Source organism: Epinephelus moara, chromosome 21, assembly GCF_006386435.1.
Source record: "Epinephelus moara isolate mb chromosome 21, YSFRI_EMoa_1.0, whole genome shotgun sequence".
Lineage (NCBI taxonomy): Eukaryota > Metazoa > Chordata > Actinopteri > Perciformes > Serranidae > Epinephelus > Epinephelus moara.
Window position 1 is genome coordinate 33,508,931 of NC_065526.1, and position 20,619 is coordinate 33,529,549.

The 20,619-nt window shown below is 40.5% G+C and overlaps 1 protein-coding gene across 1 annotated transcript in view; it reads left to right on the forward strand.

Moving 5' to 3' along the window:
- pappa2 (pappalysin 2) overlaps positions 1–20,619 on the forward strand; it is a gene marked incomplete at its 3' end in the record, with an annotated part of 107,134 nt that overhangs the window by 57,073 nt on the left and 29,442 nt on the right. The window contains exons 15-23 of the mRNA XM_050074589.1: positions 1,491–1,604; positions 6,320–6,455; positions 6,609–6,783; positions 9,228–9,293; positions 9,381–9,477; positions 10,314–10,491; positions 15,589–15,802; positions 17,963–18,131; positions 20,131–20,263. Coding sequence (XP_049930546.1) covers positions 1,491–1,604; positions 6,320–6,455; positions 6,609–6,783; positions 9,228–9,293; positions 9,381–9,477; positions 10,314–10,491; positions 15,589–15,802; positions 17,963–18,131; positions 20,131–20,263 — 1,282 coding nt within the window. The remainder of the gene's footprint in view (positions 1–1,490; positions 1,605–6,319; positions 6,456–6,608; positions 6,784–9,227; positions 9,294–9,380; positions 9,478–10,313; positions 10,492–15,588; positions 15,803–17,962; positions 18,132–20,130; positions 20,264–20,619) is intronic.

Consider the following 20,619-nt stretch of genomic DNA (forward strand, 5'->3'; position numbering starts at 1 on the left):
AAGCTGTACCCACCATGCCATTCAATGGTTTAACAGTTAATAGGGGTCCCCTGTCAATACACTACACAATGTGTACATAATGCCATACTTTAAATATCTCCTACAGATGTCAAGAGCTTGCACTCTACACTGCGCTTCCTTAGGCCCTCAGCAATATGCCGAACCAAGTGTGAAGTCGATTGGATGAACAGTTGTTGAGAAAATCGAAGGACAGACAGACAGAGACTCCTTCCATTTTAGTTAGATTGCACTTTATTTTCTACTAACAGCAAGCTACAGTCAAGAGAAAGAATGGTTCTGCTGCTGAGCTTTGCCAGCCCTGATGCAGGGCCATTGTACCACTGTAAATGTCATAGTCCCGACTGGTTACACCAGGAAATATTGAAATATTGACCTGATAACAAGTGATGCTTTCTGCATCAGTTCTGGAGAATTCACATTAAATTCAGGACTTCTAATGGAGTGCAGATACAGTAAACTCCATAAAAATCAATAAATGTAAAATTCAAGATGAGAAGAGAAGAGCCTTGTTTTTAACAAGCAAATGTGAAAAGGGACTAAAAAAGGATAAGAAAGCTACACGGCAGAATTGAATTGCAAGAATGTAATGAGACGGTGAATCAGTGGTTAATAAAAAAAGTATTTTTGTATTGAGAGACGGAAGCTGAGCAGTGGTTGGTAGGACAAGCCTGAAAAGGAATGGCTTTGCACATAACTTTAGAGGACATTTTGGCAGGACTTTGTATGACAGCACAGCAGCTTTGAGTACAGCACAGCTCCCTTCTTTCGTTTTACAACTTTAGTACAAAATACATCGATCATTTTCCAGCTCCAGCATCTCCCATAAAACGTCTGCAATTACATGAGATCCATCACCGCTTCCAAATTATGTCACAGTTTTAGAAATGTGCTCACATCACCCTTGCTGCTCAACACAATAGGTCAGTTGCAGAGTAGCTCAGCTGGGCAAAGAACATGATTTAAGCCACTTTTATCATGGGAGGATTGTCGGTGTCAGACACACTGGTTCCAGCATCTCAGAGCTGGCAAATCTCCCAGGAGTTTTCATGCTACAGTGTCCGTATGAGGAAAGGTGCAATAAACAAAACAAATCAAAGTGTCATGAATAAAGCCAGCATGGCCTGTCAAATGCTTCACTAGCAGAGACTTTGGGCTCTTTTCAAGGCACAAAATGGGCAAATAGAATTCATGAAATTAGCACAAAACCTGTAATTCAGATGATATGAAGATTAAATGAACCTTCCATTGTTACCCCATGACGTGGAATATGTGATGAAGCCAATAAAACCAACAAGATAAAGTTTTTACATAAAATATTTGTCACATTTAAAGGTCAGCTAAGGTCACATTACCTTTTGGACAGTAAAACAAGATTGGTTAAGATACAATTCATGTTATGGATTATAAACAAAATTACCTACAGTTATGTACCATATAATTAGTGTGTATTTCCCTGGTTCTGTGTGAAGCTCTGCAGGTACCAGCACCTGGAGGTGAGTGAGAAAGTGCCTGCAGACACCTGGTTCCCTTGCACAGCCCAGTCCGACACAAATAATGACCTGGAACATTCATTTTGGCTGAAGGTACGAAATATGTGTGTGTGCATGCACGTATCTGTTTTCCCCTCCTCCGAGTGTCTGTGGGTGGTTACTCTGTCTTCAACAGCTTCCAGCACTTTCCAATACTTTTTTAAATGGGGTTGAAGGGCCTCTTACACAGTCTGCTGGCTTTAAACCTCCACACACGCACACATTCCTAATGTTCTAACAATTGCATTATTCATACGATTCATTTTTTACTTTAATTACTCATTTTCCAGGACAACTGTGAATTATGAGTATTAATGATCTGTAGATGATTACAGTGACTAACCCTATACTTATTCTTTTTTTGCACTTGTGCATTCTGTGCTATTTTTTACCCAGTGCGTACTAATCAACAGAATCACTCAATAACGACCAGTTAAACTAATAGTGGAAGTGTTATACAATTAACTCATCATTCATAATTAAATACTTAAAAGGTTCACAAGTTATTCAAATACTGGCATCTGGAGGAATAACAGTAATTTTATAATCATAAATAGATCATAATGAATATATTATCTATAATCAGAATTTATTATGGCCTCAGAAAACGCAGAGCAACAAAAACATTCATTATCTAATCATTTAAAATTGATTCTCAAATATTACATTATCATTAGCTAATAGTTTGTTTGTGATTATAAAATAGAATAGAATTGATGATATTTGTGTTTTTTGTCAGCGTCGGCAGAGAATTACAAAAGCAATTAGGCATGATCGTATGCCTAATTGCCCTGCTTGTCTTTGCAGCACCATTATTCTCCAGCCAACAGTGCTTCACATAGATGTCTATGTGTCTGTATGTTTGTGTACTGCACTGTATTTGGACCTAGCTTTCCATTCCAGACCTGTGTCTGGTTCTCATATTTAGTCGTTTTGCATTATTTACTCTTTCCACAGCCACAGTTCCCACAATCAACTCTGCAGGTCCAGACTAAGCGTAGGCTAGCTGTCGATTTGAGTGATAGCTTCAAAACCTTGTCCGTCGTGCTCTGGGTTATAGGGTCCTTAACAGTCACGAGTCTGCATCTTTCCTTCCTCACACTCATTTATTCATTTTTTTCTTTCTCTCTCATCATTTCCACTTCTTTGTTGAATGACTCATCTTTCCATCCCCTACTTCCTTTATGGATGCTCTCTTTATCAGGCACATCTCTGCAACCTCTCTGGAAGGCTGCCTTCACCCTAAAGACTCTTTCACCGTCTGAAAAGCCTTCATGATAACACCCATATCTGCCAGCTCTCCCTGAAACACCTCTCTTTCCTTGAAGTGTTCTTTCTGTGTCTGAAAGGCCTCCCTCGCCTTAAATATCTAGTCTCTACTCTATCTGAAAAGCGTTCCTCAGCCTCCCTATCATATCCATCTCTGCCAGCTCTCTAAAAGGCCTCGTCTCATTTAACAGTTCTGCTTCTACATTTGGAAGCCCTTCCACATTTTCTAAAAGTGATACTCCAAAATCCATCTTTTGAGTATGAAACACTCACAGTCTGTAGGCTTGACAGGTGGCTGTGAATAGTTGGAGTCCCATCACAGGAAACAGACGCCAGGGTTGACTTGGAATCACTGCAGTTACATTGAATTTCAGTCTTAACACAATTACAAAAGTGGCCCTGCAGCATAATGCGCCAGCACCCACCTCTTGCTCTTCCTGTGATAACTCAGTGGCCCCCCTGACAAATCTACATCAGACTTTTTTATTTTATTTCATTTATTTATGTTGAATCCCCTGTTTTCCTAATTTGTAGTGCCCAGTTTTTTGTCACTACTAATAGCAGGGGAGGACTCCAGACAGACATGTGCTACTACCATGACACAACGCATTATCAGCCACTTTTTTAGCGGCCACGAGGAGCTCCACAAGAGCTTCACATGATCTCTTTCTCTATCTCACAAAAGCTCTATTTCACACTGTGCAAGTCACTGACCAGTCAGAAGAAGTTGCTAGTACAGCGCCAAGGACAAGCGCCAAGAACACAACCATGAACCACTATGTTAATAAGGAAGCACAAGCAAGCTGGGTCAGGAATCTAACTAGAGTCAGTCGGGTCTTCTCTATTTATAAACAATTTGATTGCAAGTTGAAAGTATAATGCAAGAATGAAAAAAAAAATTAACTCACATTAAAGGATAACTTCGGTATTTTTCAACCTGGGCCCTATTTCCCCATGTGTACGTATGCGTATGATTCATAGGTACAACTCGTTCTAAAATTGGTTCAGTATTGAGGGAGGCGGATGCAGCGGGGAGCCGCAAAACGAGCTAAAACGGTAACGGGGGCAAATGCGTCCCATATAAGTTTGCGCATTAAAAGTGCTTTTTTTCGCCACTGACCGGTTCAGATCGGTAGTGTTATATCTGTAAATAGTATAGTAAACCTTTACCTTACCTCTGGACTGTGTGTGACATCATCTCGCGAGAGCTTTGCTCCACTGTGTCTGTAGCTCTCTCTACTCGTGGGACAGCCGTTTCCTTGAGGAAGAGGTGTTCTGGGATTGGATGTCTTCTCTTCTTCGGCTGGCAGTAGTCATCTTGGGAGAAGTGAGCACCGCAGACCCGATGGTCTGCAAGGTGCAGTGTCTGGACAGGAGTGTTAGCATCCATTTGTAGCACAACTAGCCACAACTTGTCACGTGTTGCGCGACATTCTTCCTGTTCTTGCAATTCGGATAAACACAAACACGAACCATTGTTTTCAATCGATGCAGTAAAACTCTCAGCTGTACTCTGGGACAACCAGCGCCACTCGGAGCGGCGCTCAGCATGGCTCCTTGTTTTCTTCCGGCAACAAGCAAAGCTCTCGCGAGATGACGTCGCAGCCCAGAGCAAGTGAAGGGTAAGGGAAACGTTTAGTATGCTATTTACAGATATAACACTGGCGATCTGAACCGGTCAGTGGCGAAAAAAAGCACTTTTAATGCGCAAACTTATACGGGACGCATTTGCCCCCATTACCGTTTTAGCTCGTTTCGCGGCTCCCGGCTGCATCCACCTCCCTCAGTACTGAACCAATTTTAGAACGAGTTGGACCTATGAATCATACGGACACATACACATGGGGAAATAGGGCCCACATTTGCCGTGTTACCAAAAATTGAGCAGTGTTAATTCAGGCAGGACACGATGTCAAGCTCAGATCATATCCCAGCTGCATCAGCTAATCTCAAACAGCCAATCAACTGATGGAGCAGCTGACTGATGGAAGGGAGTCAGCTGATTGATCACATGGTTCCTGTCTGTGCAACCAATTGGCGAATCTCATTCAGGGCACCCTATTTAAACTGTTCTGGCCTGCCCACTGTTGCTACTTCCCCTGTAAGCCGCTTTGCAGCACGCCTCCACCCCAGCTCCTCCTTTCCTTGCTGTGTGTGACTTATCAATGTCATTTCCGTTTGTCATTGATGCTGGCTCTGTTCTGTTCCTGGGGGGGGGTCTTTGCAGCTGCTCTCCCTGACTTAGGCTTTCCCTGTAGGCGCATGGAAGAGCAGGGAGGTTTCCTCGTTTGCACGTTGAAGGGCAGAGAGATGTGCTCTCTCTGCCTTAAGGATTTCTACGTAAGCGCATGGAAGGGTGGAGAAGTGTGCTCTCTCTGCCTTAGGCTTTCCACGTAGGTGCGTGGAAAAGGCTTTCTGTGTAGGCCCTAGGAAAGGCAGAGGGGCCCCAAAACAGAGCCATACCACCAAATATAATTCTGCAAATGGAAATAAAGTTTTCTTTGACTAAAGTGTTCCTGACTGAACTGTATTTTTATGTACATTTTGTAGTGTTGCATTAGAAAAGCTGTATAGAGTTGTACTTTTGCCTTTGTTGAAAAGAGTCGTATAAGTTTTGACATAGCAAACATTTAACTTAACAATTTAACTTACATGACTGACCAGCTGTTTCCACTGTTGGTATGAAACAACAATTTAGTAGCTGACATAAAAGAAAACTCAAGCTTTCATTCACCCTTCATTATCCGTAATCACGATTAGATACTATCACTATCCTATTAAAGGTTGCGGGTTTTGCATGTTTTATTTTAATGTATTTCTCTTGTAAAGCACATTGAATTGCCTTGTGTATGAATGGTGCTATATAAATAAAATTGCCTTGCCTTGCCTTGCCTTGCTGGGCGCTGGAGCCTCTCCTAGCTGACATTGGGTGAGAGGCGGGGCACCCCCTGGACAGGTCGACAGACTATCACAGGGCTGACACATAGAGACAGACAACCGTTCACGCTCATATTCACACTTATGGGCAATTTAGAGTCACCGGTTAACCTAACCTGCATGTCTTTGGACTGTGGGAGGAAGCCATAGAAAACCCACACTGACATGGGGAGAACATGTAAACTCTTCACAGAATTAAATACAAATAAAACTTGCCCTGTTAAAACAGATTCCTGAAGACCTTGTTGATGGGTCAGATGGCCGAGGCAACTTTTTTGTTTCCAGTTCGCAGCCTCTACTTCTTCTACTCTGTTTAATTCTGGATTACAGCCCTGCGTAGAGTGTAGCCAATACCGCCAACTTCTGATCAAACAGTGCTTTGTTCACAAATGATATACCAAATTCATAATTTAATATGCATTTTTTGCGACATTTCAAAGGTTCACTGAAAATTTGCTTGACAATTGAATAGAAACACAACTATTGATGGATGTATACATCAACTACGGTCAACATACTAACTTCACAGTAGGACTTTTTCTTTGTTTTTCTTGCAATGACAGGTGGGATTTGTCTATCCTGGAGTGGCAGCCTCTGTGATGGTGTACCTGGCTTCAGATGGGTCATGGTCTGGGGAGCAGTGTCGGAGGACAGCCACCATCCTCCTGTCTGATACAACTGGCAAGAACCACTCACTAGGTACTTTTTACTCATATTGATTTGTATGTATTGTTTTTAAAGTAAGATAAGTCTATGTGATAAAATCAAACCACAGAATGGGCAACAAAGTATAAAAGACTGTTGGTAAGGTTACAAAGTAAAGGACTACTTGAAACCCTTCCATCTGCCTAGGCACACACGACCTCTCATGCCATCGGAACCCGTTGGTGGTGAATGTGACCCACGACCTCTCTAGACCCTTCTTCATCACGGCTGCTGTTATTCTCCTCTTCTCCTCCCCGTCTGTGGCAGTGGGAGGCGTGGCCCTAAGAACTTCCTGCCACTTCAGCACCTTCGCCCTGACCGGGTGCGCATCAGAGGGTGGGCTCTCCCACATCTACCTACTTAACACACACACACGCATGCTTTCACACACACACACACACACACACACACACACACACACACACACACACACACACACACACACATAGCCTGTCACTAACTGTGTCATACAGTGCCTGAAATATTTAAAGGTCCAGTGTGTGAGATGTAGGGGGATTTTGTGGCATCTAGCAGTGCAGACTGCAGATTGCAACCAGCTCAAATTTCCCTGGTAGAATTCCTTTAGTGTTCATTGTTCATTGTCGAAGATAAGCTGCTAGTCTAGCACCTGCTAATGCGTGCTCACCTTTTTAATACAATTTCTTGACTTAAGATCAAGAAATTCAGGAGATTTTTACTGGGAGCTGAATTATCTGCAGAGGTCCCTTCCTCTTCAAAACAAACGGACCCGTAATTTAAACTGGTAAAATTTGAACAAAGGTGTTTCATGTTGTGTTTTTCTGACTGTCTCATCGCAGATAGGCTCTTAACCAAAGGTGATCGTGCATTTTCAGTTGTCGGCCCAAAATTGTGGAATAGTTTGCCACTAAATATTAGAACTTCCCCGTCCATCGAAGTCTTCAAAGCACGTCTGAAGACTCACCTTTTTTCTTTAGCCTTTTAATTTATTATCGTGTAAATAGGCTCTTGTGTTTATTCGATTCTATGTTTTATTTGTTGGTTGTCCGATTGCTCTTTACTAATTTATTATATCTTCTTATTTATGACTTTTGCTTTGTTTTGTTGTTTTTTGATTGATCATTTCTGTGTTATGTGAAGCACTTTGGTCAACTAATGTTGTTTTTAAATGTGCTATATAAATAAACTGACTTGACTTGACTTGACTTAACTATGGTGGCCTACACGAAAACTTGAATGGCCCTATCTAAAGCCATTGTTTAGTTTGTCCATTCTGGGCTACTGTAGAAACATGGCAGTGCAACATGGTGGCATCTCCATGGATAAGGACTCACTCCCGATGTATATATAAATGGTTCATTCTAAGGTAACAATGTTATTTTCAGATGATTATACACGAAAGAAAACATAGTTATTATATTAAATTCAATTTCTGCCAATATATTCCCCTAAATCGTTCACACTGGACCTTTCATATTCTCATTTAGGCAAAGAAAAATTTTGAGTCTAAATTCAAACATAAAACAATATATAAAATGGGTATTATCAAAGGAATATGCCAAGTGTTTGGGAGTTTGACAAACTGGTTTTAAAAATAGAAAAACAGAATTGTTTTGGTGTACCTTTTAGAATGTGGCATCACAGTAGTCCATGCTAAAAAGAAAAAATACTCCACTGATTTAGCATTGCACACCTTTAACATTGTCACACTCACAATGGACAGTTTAAAAGTCTGAAAATCGATGCAGCAGAACCAGACATAATGTCTATTTTACATTACACATTCATCTTCCTTGTCAAAACCAGGTGCCTGCATTACTCACAATGCAACTCAACCATTTAGCCAGAGCTCTAGACGGGATGTGTGGCTAATTGAGCTACTAGCCTCAAACAGAGACATGGAGCGAACTACAGAGAACCTCACTTCTTTCTAACTCCACAACTCCAGATTTTTAAATTTGTAGTCTTCAGCTCAACTCACACTGACTCAAGTGACATCACATGAGGCAGTTTATCAGATTTCATGCAGCCCCCTTTAGAGTGACAAAAGGACTTATTAAACTTTTTTAATTATATATTTATTAACATATGCAGTAATATTACCCAAGACCTAGAATCAGACTTTGAGATGTGAAATTGGTGAAGTTTAGTTTGGAACCACACAGGTCTGCGAGCTCATGTTTATTTGCTCTGGCAGGTACATCTTGCCCCCTAGTTCAGACAGATTTGTAGCCGACCTGGCCTGGGTCAGGCCAATCACAACCGTTTACCTAAGGTTTGATGCAATGACTGGCAACTTGTGGAGCCTTCATGCTTATACATAATTTTTGTCATTCTTGGCTTGAGCATCCTTACGTCTGGGACACTACGGCAAGCATAAACCAAATGTGTCGAAAGGCATTTTGATCAGCAGGTGTTTATAATGCCCTTGGTAATCGATAATGAACTGAGAAGGGTAATGCCAGGGCAGTGGAGTTCATCTTTACAGTGTACACTACAGTAGGAAAAAGCGTTTGCAGTTTCTTTAAACATAAAGATGTATAAAGGATACATGTTCAGTCTTGGCATTAGCAAGATCCACAGGATGGTATGCTATATTTTTTTTGGTGAACTGTTACCATAAAAGGTCAATTTCAAAACTGACAGTCTCCCTAACCCTTGGGGTATTCATTTAATGTGACTGAATTTGCTTAACTGGAAACAGTGAAGCCTCCTAGTTGCTTGTCTCTCCCTGCCTCTCATTCCTCTCCTTTTCTCTCTCCCATACTCTCTCCATCCCTGAAATAGCTGTTTGCGGCAGCCGTGTCAGATGGACAGCTGCAGTCCTCCCCAGTTAGAGCATGCCTCTGTCAGGTAGGCCCTTTGAAATGAAACACTGAACAATCAGAGAGCTGAAACAACAAACAAAAGAACTATCTATATATCAGTGTGTCTCTGTAGGTGTACAGGAGGAGGGGAGTCCTCTCACTGCTCTGTTCAGTGTCACCGTGGTTTCAGTATCTCTGTCCTCAACAGCAGGGGAACCCAACCACACCAGGTACACTTTGTTATGTGTTGCACTGCTGAAATCACATCATAAAATGTTCTTTTACTGCTAAGTTATATTCCAGTTATTTACTGATAAAAACTATGCATAAAAGATTTGGGTTAGTGTTGGGATTTAACAGAGATGTAGAGGGGCAGCACCAGGGTTTCAGGACAAACATGACAGACATAGGGCTTTACGTATTTTCATCCAACAAATTCTAGAGTAGTACTACAATAATTTGTTCCACTATTTGTAACATTTTGGTTTTTTTTACTCACTCAACATTTGTGGTCGCATCCACTTTTGCTTCCAAAAATACTGGGGTAACTCAATTACACCTCCTTGGAGTGATGAAGGAAACCAAACAGATTTTATGTGCTCAGTTTCACAGATGACATGGCATGTCAAAGAGGAAGTCCAAGAAACTGTCTCCAGAATTCAGACAGAATTTTAGGAATCATATGGGTAAATGTATGAACTCTAAAAGATGTATTTTAGGGAACTAATCAACAAAATCACTTCTAAACATTACAGAGGGGCAACGCAAAGGCTTGAATAGGCTAATTAGATTGATTGTTAAGGTCCTGGCTAGATCTCATAGGTAATTCATTAAATCAGTTTTACTTTTTTAAATTTTGTGGTTACATTTTTAATACTTAACAAAGAAGATTTGATAAATACCTTTAGTGATATTTTGTATAATTAGTAAGATGTTTGAAAAGACAGGTGGCTTGTTTTTCTGTATCATCAAACCTTAAAAGGCATGTTTACAGGGCTTGTTGGCCACTTTTCCCTATTCCTTCTTGAAATTTTCTTTCTTTCTTTCTTTCTTTCTTTCTTTTCAGAGAGAAGCACACCTGCAGTGTTTTCACGGTTCGTGGGATCGTGTAGTTAGCTGTCAGCCTGTAGACTGCGGCCTGCCCGATCAGTCTCATGTCTACCATGCCATATTCAGCTGTCCCTGGGGAACCACCTTTGGCAAACAATGCTCCTTCACCTGTGGATCACCAGCTATACTACAAGGTAAGTCATGGATTTGTCTTTTTTACCCTATTCTAGTCCAGTCTGTTTTATTCTAGTCTCGTAGCCTAGTCTCTTAGTTAGCTATTAGTGTATTCTTGAGCGATTTTGTTATATGAACTTTGGACAATGTCCGGGGAAGTCCGGACGTTATTTGGAGGTTCCCTTTTACACGTGTAGCACACAACAGCAAACTGTCCTTGTCAAAAGCGTTTTCATCTACCTCTCTTTGGCGAGAGGTGGCACCAGGGTACAGCTGTCCCGTAGCCGGGTCGTAATTTGGTCATAATCAAAGACACCTCCAATAGATCCTTGAATTTGTCTGCCAATTTCGGCCTTAGCTCTCGCCGGCAGTTTGACATTTTTGACATGACCCTTCTTCTTCACCCTCAAATGTTTTTTTTTCTTCCGGTTTTGCACTAGCCGCAAAATAGAAACGTCATTAACACATTTGCTCATTGTGAGTTCTCTGAAAAATGAGCTGCGCTATTCACACATGGCCTCAATTGGACATTACATAGACTTTATAGGGAGGAGGATAGAAGATAAACTACAGTTAATGTCTGATCCAGCTGATTTGTACATTTGTGTTCTCACATACAGCTCCTTTAGGGAATGTCAACATCAATGGATTATGAACAAACAACTGTAAAGTACATGGTCACACTTAATAACACCTTTATCAGGCTAACCATGCAAAGACGAATCTATTTTTAGGGCTGTCAAACAAAAACTGCAATGAATCTCTGAATTTCAATAGTCAATCACGATTGTTAAATTTGAATTATTTTGCATTTCAAAACAGTTTTGAAGTACTTTGCAATTAAATGAATGCAAAGAACTTTTTCATAATCTTGACTTTTAGATTTAGTTCTTTCATATCAGTGCTGCACTGCTACACCAGTGGTCACAACATGCCAACCTCAGTCTCCCATGATGTTAACTGGTCTGTAGTCAGTTTCCACCCATTTGGCAAGCACTGTAGTTAACTTCTTCAGTTTAGTTTTATCCACAGGTCTGTGGCAGTTTGGAAACTCCAAAGTAGTGTTTTGTTGGCTATGGTGATGCAGTTGCCCACTGAAGTCTGATTAGCTGCACCACCAAGTTGCATAGAACTTTTGTCAACTGAGCTGTCTGGGAGTTTTTTAAAGGGAACTGTGGCATTCAAAAGCACAGTGGTGTTGTTATTTTCCATCTCTGCGGCAGCAGGCTGCAGGAAGCCCCTGTGGCAGCTTGACTACAAGCGAGGGTGCATCAAAGGGACAAAGCAGCAGCACGCAATTAACATGATTTATAAAATATAATGCCTAATGTTAAGATCTTAATCATATCACGATCAACACATTAATGCTGACAGCCCTACTATTTTTCAAAAGTTTCCAAAACAATTTGCCTTAATGCCTCAAGATTATGATACTGTTATTATTTATGGGCTGCTGTTTCCAATGAGATCAACCAAAATTCTATGAGTTTCAATCAAGCCAACAAAAGAGCCATTTAGAATTCGAGGAACCTCATTTGACGATATACTTCTTGAGTTTCTCATAATCATTCACATTACTTAATAATAGAGGTCAACAATGGGACCAGTCACTCAATAAACAATTGTTTAATGAATAGTTATGACCCACCTATTGACACTTAGAGCTCAGTCTAGTGAACAGTCAAACCACAGCAAGATGCTTCCACTAGTCAAAGTCCATAAAATGAAATGGACATTAAACCTTGATTTTACACAATTACGGTTTAAAATTGGAGGCCCGTTTTTTATAGGGCGCATCGTGTTATAGTTAAAGACAGTGTTTAAAACAAATTAGTGTGAAAAACAGCTAAGACAAGGGGAACTAATCCACAGTGCTGCAATAAAATCAGAGTGGAAATGCCATTTACAAAATCACAACCATGTCTTCTTTCAATGAGCCTCGCTCCTCACAGTGCTTCTGTTTGCTTTATGGCCTTTGAATGTGGATTGAAGCTATTGATATTCAGGATGTAAACTGATAGAGAAATCTACACGGCATATTCCAGTTCCCTTCACACACACAGCCTTCTACTCAGATGTCCACAATGTTTATAAAAACAGGACTTGCACCATAATGAGTCAGAACAAATATTGCCTGTGGCAGCCATAATTAGGAGTACTACCACACACACCGAGATTCATAGGTACACACTAAAGTAAAAAAGCATTACCCCTCTTTGGTAATGCAAGTTACGCAATGCAGTATGCTTCTTGAAGTGATTAGATGGAACAAGCGTGATGTCCACACACTTGTTTGTGGTCGGAAAGCCACAGTGAACGCTCAAATGTCGTAGTAGAGTCAGCAGTTAGACCCATGTATTCATGATCTAAATACAGATTGCGCAGAAATAATTCTATTTGTGGCTTTTGGTTGAGTGAAATATGTTCGAAGGCCATCATGCATCACTCAGCAGTGAAAGCACACTGTGCAGTTCACAAGACTACACAGCAGTACAGCTGTGATGGATTTTGATCATCACAGCACAATGTTTAAATAGCTTATAAAAATGTGATGCCATGTTAAAGATTCATTACATTTTATAGACCCATTAAAAATTGTGAAAGGTTTAGGGTGTTATGATTCTCCACACATACCAACACTCATATGCTTCATGTGAGGCCATACATAGAAAATATTAGCTTTGGGCAACGTTGAAGATATAGTCTCCTTCTCATAACTGTATAAGACAGAGCCATGAAACGAAACCAGAATGTTTAGTGGGACAGAAATGAATCCATGACCTCTTTGTGCTTTTCCCATGTACATCTTTGGGTTTGAGTTGTATCAAACAGAACATATAACCTTTATAAACTGATTTTTTAGTAAAGCTAAAAGGCTACGCACCTCTTAAAGGAAGAAATTTTCCTCTGACATGGAAAGATGATTCCATGAGCAACGCATTAAGGGGTTTCCAGGGGTTTTGCTGCTACAGCCTCACTGGGTCTGGTATGCATACAGATATAGGTAGATATGTATTGCTGTGTAACTTACATTACTAAAGTACGGTGGATGATAAGGGCTAAAGTGGTGCAGCGTCAGACACAATGCTTATTCAAAAATACATAAGAAAATCCAAATCAAATACAAAAAGGGAACGGTGCTACAAATGAAAAACTGTGCTACAGAAATACAAAACCAATGCATTAATAGCAAACATGCTACAAATACAGGAACAATGCCAAGTCAAAATCACACAAATCCCCGAAAACAAATGCAAACCGTAAAACACTGCATATTCTGCCTCTAGGGGGAGCACTGAGTAAAACAGCTCTACTTTTGAGCCAAGACAGAGAGAGACCATACAATTCTAAACAAACAACAGATTCACACACTTTGACTATGTTAAACTGTTGCTCTTTTAGAATTTTATAAATGACAAAGGCTAAATGTAGAAACGAAGACATCCTTTTTATGATTTCTCTTTACTCTATGGAAGTATAAACAGACCTGGACACAGCATTGGAGGCAGAGCCTCGTGCATTCTCCTCTTATGAAAGTTGCTGAGTGATAAAACAATTTAATCGTATAACTCTTCAGGACTGGGGCGGCACGGTAGTGTGGTGGTTAGCACTGTTGCCTCACAGCAAGAGGGTTCCTGGTTCGAGGGTTTGGGAGGGTTCGAGGGTGTGGGAGCCTTTCTGTGCGGAGTTTGCATGTTCTCCCCGTGTCAGCGTGGGTTCTCTCCGGGCACTCCAGCTTCCCCCCACAGTCCAAAGACATGCAGATTGGGGATTAGGTTAATTGATAACTCTAAATTGTCCGTAGGTGTGAATGTGAGTGTGAATGTTTGTCTGTCTCTATGTGTCAGCCCTGCGATAGTCTGGTGACCTGTCCAGGGTGTACCCTGCCTCTCGCCCGATGTCAACTGGGATAGGCTCCAGCCCCCCCACGACCCTCAAGAGGATGAAGCGGTTAGAAGATGAATGAATGAATGAATGAACCCTTCTAGACTTTCTAAAATGTAATCAAACCAACCGGATAGTGAAACAAGTCATTTTGGTTGTGACGCTAACGAAAATGTATCCACTGATTTACAGACATCTCTTTCTCAATGTGAGTCTATGAAAAAAAGTCTTTTTTGGCCCCATGGCATCAGGTGACGGACCCAGACAGTGTATTTCTACTTTTGGCCACTATGATAAATTGGCCTCAAAGCCTGGCACTGTTCCTGGGACCTTGCTTTGTTCCACTTTTCTTCCTGCTTAAAAAACAAACACTCTTTCATTCTTTCATCTTGTCTCTCTCTAGCGGGCAGAAAAAATCAAGCTGTTTTTACTCAGCACTCCCCCTGGAGGCCTGGAGAACTTCTGTTGTGTTGACTGTTGTTGATGTATTTTTGACTTTGCATAGTTTCTGCATTTGCAGTGTTATTGCTGTAATGTTTTTATTTTGGTTTTCTGCAGGACATTTTTTGTATGTGTTTTTGAATTGGCATCATTTAAGTAGCTGCAGCACGTCTCCTAATGGAAATATTTTGGGCTGATGTAGTGCATTAGCCCATGAATCTTCTATACTTAGTATGGTTACACTTCACTTTAGCATGTCACAGAGAAACATTTCCACTGTTTTAAAAAAAAGAATAAGAAGTTAAACCCCCCAAAACATGTCTGTTGTTTCCTGCTTGTGGTCCCATTGCTCTCACTCCCAGTCATGTCTTTCTAATAATTCACTGAAGAGAATCTCACAGTGGTTACTGTTCAGTCTCAAGAAAAGTAATGTCTGATACAATCTGCACTTCGGTTTAGGAGATGGCAAAATGTTGTAGATCTGTCCAAAAGTGAAAACTCACTCCAAATATCTCTTTAACTCTAACTTCTGATCATTCCACACTGGCGGGAAGCAGATTCTATGAACGTCATGCAACCATATCAATCAAAATAGCATTACAAAACAAATTGAATACATCAATATAGGTTTATACAGGTTTCGGATAATAGAGATAGAAATAGAAAAATGGAATATTGTCTACCAACTGTATTTTTCTTCTTAGCACAGTCGTGTTAGCTACTCTTTCCTTCCTCTGTACAAATGTACTCTGATACCCTGTTGAATTGAAGTCACCTTCTCCCCTCCTCAGGTGACAGTGACAGGTTGGTGTGTTTGGAGGACGGTCTGTGGTCTTTCCCAGAGGCCTACTGCAAGATAGAGTGTCCAGAGGTTCCAAACATACCCGATGCCAAGCTGCTAACAGCAGACTGTCTGGCCTCAGGGCACGATGTTGGCTCTTTCTGCCGTTACAAATGCAACCCAGGCTTCTATGTAGTCGGGAGCCTCAAAAAGAAGACACCGAGGTAAATGTTTTGGGACTGTTGGCAGCTCAGTGGACAGAAAATAGTACTACAGCTGACAGGGCTTTGAGAGGCATTTATACTAGCATCACTTAAATGAAAAATGTCTGTATTAATAGCAGTATATGGCACCGTAAATAAGGCAAATACTGTATAATTTCCTCTTTTGTTTCTTTCCAGTGAGTTTTCTTTTCTGATCGACACCTTTAAATCATCACTGAGATGAATTCTTTCAGGCAGATTATTTCTTTTTATGTACAAGGACATAAAAACCCTGCAAGAACAATGGATCACACAATGTGAGCTGTGGAATGCCTTTTAATACTAGTAAATCTGTGTAGACAGCAGACCAAAGTAAATGCAGTGTTTTATCACACAGGCCTCCCTGCGTAATGGAGGAAATTCCTTCTTTTCCTTTATTTTACAAGATTCCCATTACGCACTGCTTGATAAAATTAGGATTTACTTATTTTATTTATTTTGATTTGGGTATTTTAAGCAAAAAAAAAAAAAAAGTTCAATTGTGCATCACATGACCACCCAAACCTCAAGGGCAAAGTGTTAAACATCGATGGGTACAATTTAAAGAGGCATTTTTCGGTCCATCGTCTGCTAAACTATGTTCTGTTTCGGAAAAAGCTCACATCAGGGTCCAATAAAACATGTACCGCTGCTAACTGGGCCTCATCAGGACTTAGCCAATTGTGTTCATTGGGTAACTGCTCATTACTGAACACAGTTCACATGTTGTTAATGAGATGAGGGTTTCCTAATAGAAGGAGAGACAGCCTCTAGGGTAAGTTTATATCCTGCTTTAGAGGGAGTCTTCACACATTTCACTGTATATAGTCGTATAAGTCGTATATTCTCCTCGCTGTCTTGAAGTGCAGTAAAAAACACAGTGTATCAAATATCTAACAAGCTGACTTTTACTATCATATGAGGCCAGTAATAAATATACATTTTATAGTTTTGTATACATTAAATTTCCATCCAATACAGTGAAAAACTATCTCATGTAGAGATCAATTTGCAGCTGGGTATCTTTATGAGTTACGCTTTCTCAAACATATATGTGTAAACATTTTAATAACCCCTGATGCTTTATTAGTCCAACATGTGAACGTGAACAGCAGTAGCTATTAAAGAGCTTTAAACAGGACTTTTACTCTTACCTTTTACACATATACCCACATAAATTTATATTGAAACACATACTGTTGCATTTACACGCTACATGCATCACACCGGAGATGTTTTTTTTACAATGGAATGGGCAGTCCTCAGCACTGTGTATGTGTTTGTTATTGAAACAGTAAAAGTAAAATGGGACAATAGAGGCGGGCAGGGGTACAGAGTGCATGTGGTTCTACAGGGAGTTTCTTATAATAAACCTCAATATCCACAATGTTTCTGTAATAAATGTGTATACTCTGGTGCTCTCAATCACCAAAGATCCAACACAGTAGGGTATTGTTTCTCAAAGTGCAGTCTACGGGCCAGTGGCGGCCCTCAGAAACATATATATTATCATCTGCAGTCCATTTCAATACTGTCACTTTCAATAGCTTACATGTAATACACTTCTTGGCCATCAAACTGTGCCCCCATAACAAGCGTCTGTCAGGTTAGGAATGAAAACTTGTAGAAAGGTGATGGTTGCATGGCAACTAGTGGCACCTTGCTAACATCGTGGTAATTATGTTCTGCCATTAATGGAAGTGCTTTTAGTGATTTTGGTGGACAACTCTGCATGTGCAAGTGAGATGGAAGACATATTATGTTTTAATGTTTGCACTTTTCCTGTGCAGCCCTCAGTCACATGCTGGCTCCCTTAATTGGCAACTCAGTCATCAAACCTTTGAGAACCCATGCAATAGGGCTTTAGTCACCATTGCATTTTAATTTTGTTCTAAACTCATCTGTCAGATTGATCATATCTCTGAAACATTCTCTGGTAAAAGAACAGTCAAGGACTGATCATGAACCAGCAATGAAGAACTTGATATTTCTATGGAAAGAAAACAGTGTCACAGTACTGGCTACACACGGGCCACCTAACACCAGTTTTTTGCCAATTATGCATGCAACTGAAAAGTTTTAGTTGTTTATGAACTCCTCAAATGTAATTTAGATGCCATCATTTGCTCCCGTTGTCTCTAGGAAGTACTTCAAGCTGGAGTGCCTGGAGGGGGGGCAGTGGGAGGAGACTAACTGTGAGCCAATATCCTGCCCAGCCCTACCTGATGTATTCCAGGGCATGTATACCTGCACCAGTGGCCAGTACTATGACACCCTCTGCACCCTGCAGTGCCCAGATACCACAGAAAATGTAAGATTTCCACAGCTGTCCATCTATTCCTCAGGTCAAATAGACAACACGTCCTCATACCTAAACAACACAAGAGATCGTTCAACAGTGTCTCCCAAAATGACATATATGACTTAATGGTCTCAGTTTAGAACACATGGTTAAAGTGGTTTCGGCAATAAAACCACTTGGTTAGGCTTAGCAAATGTTTTATTTTGCTTAAAATAGGTTAACCTAAGTACATTATGTTACATTATTTCAAAGAATTCAACTTTGACTGTTGGTTGCATGTGACATGAACAGTGGTCTCCTGGATCAAAGTCCTGTGTTTGTTTGACCCATCCATCCACCTAACATCCTCCCTATGTAGACTTTGTTGCTCTGCATACCTATAGACTGTGTAAAATAATGGATGTAGCCACTGTGATATCACTCACTGGTCTGTAGACTCCTGTTTTGAAGCCTCGAGTTTGGAATCTTGTCCATCGCCGGATTTTTGGAGCCAGAAGTGACCATATTTAATGATAAAGTGGAGCTGTGGAGGAGCAAGGGGTGAATCTGACTCAGATTGTGGTGACGTCTTGCAAACAGCCTGTCATTTAAGCAGCCATGCCCTTAATTATGCATAACTTTACTTAATAGAATTTAAATGGGTGACTTTTATATAATTTCAGTCTTTGTACAGTTGTCACAAATGGGGAAATTAGCAATAGAGAACAAAACTTATTTCATACCAGGCTCTAAATGTGTTTATTTTGTACTAAAAAGTTGGGCATTTTATTTTGGGTGTCTGTGAGGACTGACTCACTTTTGGAGCCAGCCTCTAGTGGCCATTAGAGGAACCGCAGTTTTTGGCCCTTCTGCGTTGGTTTCATTGTTCAGCCCAGTACGTTGTCGCTTGTTTATACTGCTTCACCTAACTTTCTCATTTGCTCCCGTCACAATTATTACGGCCACAAAAGGTCGCTGCATACCAATAAACGTTAATATGGGTCGTCATAAGCTGCTTGTACAAACTACCACTGGGGTTGTGTGGTGAGGACAGTCTTTTTTTTTATTATTTTTAGTCACATCATTATCAACACAGTCATGTGACCTTTAAGTCAATATTCAATTGGACAAGTTCAGACACTCAAGTCCACTATGCTGGATGCTATTAAACTTGGTCATGACGCAGAAAAAAAGAGGCAAAGTTCTAAAGGGAGACGCAGGTTGGATTACTGTGAAAATGTATCAATTACCTTAACATCTTTCCAGTGAGTTAACGTATTTAGACCAACATTCTTCTTTATAAAATATACTGATCCAAATGGTCTAAGTCTGCATTCAAAAATAAAATCAAGTTTAGTTTGATGTCAGACATGATCCTCTACAGCCATTCCTCTCAGGACAACAGACACCACATAAACTGCATGCCCAGCAGCTGTGGTTTTAGCTGCAGTCATGCATCACTGACACCTTGTCGTGTTCATGTTGCTGCACTGCTGTTGTGTTTCTATTCCAGACTTTAAGAGGAGTCATTTTTTGAATAGCCCAGCAGCACTCATGCGGCGTAAATGAAGCATCAGGGAACTCCTGCAATGGCTGCCATTGTAAATGTATTTTTTTGAAAAAGTGCACTTCCACCAAGTTTCCCCAGACATGGTCAAACTAGTTCTAAAATATGTGTTCTTATACTGGGTGCCATCTCTTTATTGAAGCCACATTTAATGTGTGTTAAAAAGATTTTTAGATGAAAGCATTTAAAGTGGTTTTCATGAAGAAGGATTTCATTTAATTTGAGAAAGAAAGTATTCATTTCACATCTCATGCGTGTCTGTATAGAGAACTTCATGTTTACCCATGTAACTGCTAAACAATGTGAAATAATAATAGATTACCAAATTATGGTTGGAACTAAACTGACTAAATTAATGTTTTCCCAAACTGTTTCTCTTGAGCTGTTTGTGGAGCAAACGTGTAGGCCTCACATAGTTCATTGATGACCACAATGACTTTTAATATTTTTGTGTGCTTCCAGAAGGAGATTCGCTGCACTAAGGAGGGTGAATGGACCGCAGAGTTCACCATGTGCTCCAAGCTCCAGGGATCATGCTCTCCTCCTCCCGATCTCAACTCTGTAGAGTACAGCTGTGACCAGGGGATGGATGTCGGTGAGTGTAACCTTCCTTTAGGGATGAGAGTGTAATCCATCAAAAATAAACAGTGCTGATTATATTCTCTTCCTCCTGTCAAACAAAATAAAGCTACACACAGTAGCCTGCCTGGGCTTTGGCTTGTCTGGTTGCACACTACTCCAATGAGCAGACGAAGCAATCATTGGCAGTAGAGCATCTTTTTGTCAACACTTATGCTGTTTCTCCTCTTCTCACACCCATTCCTCCTCCACTATTGAAATTTTTTGGTTGACAAGCTCATACCTTATCAAATACTTTGATTCAGACCAGATTCAAGTGAAGACAGTAGGTAAAAAACTAAAAGGCTTGGTTTCTAACCTCTGAAGTTAAAA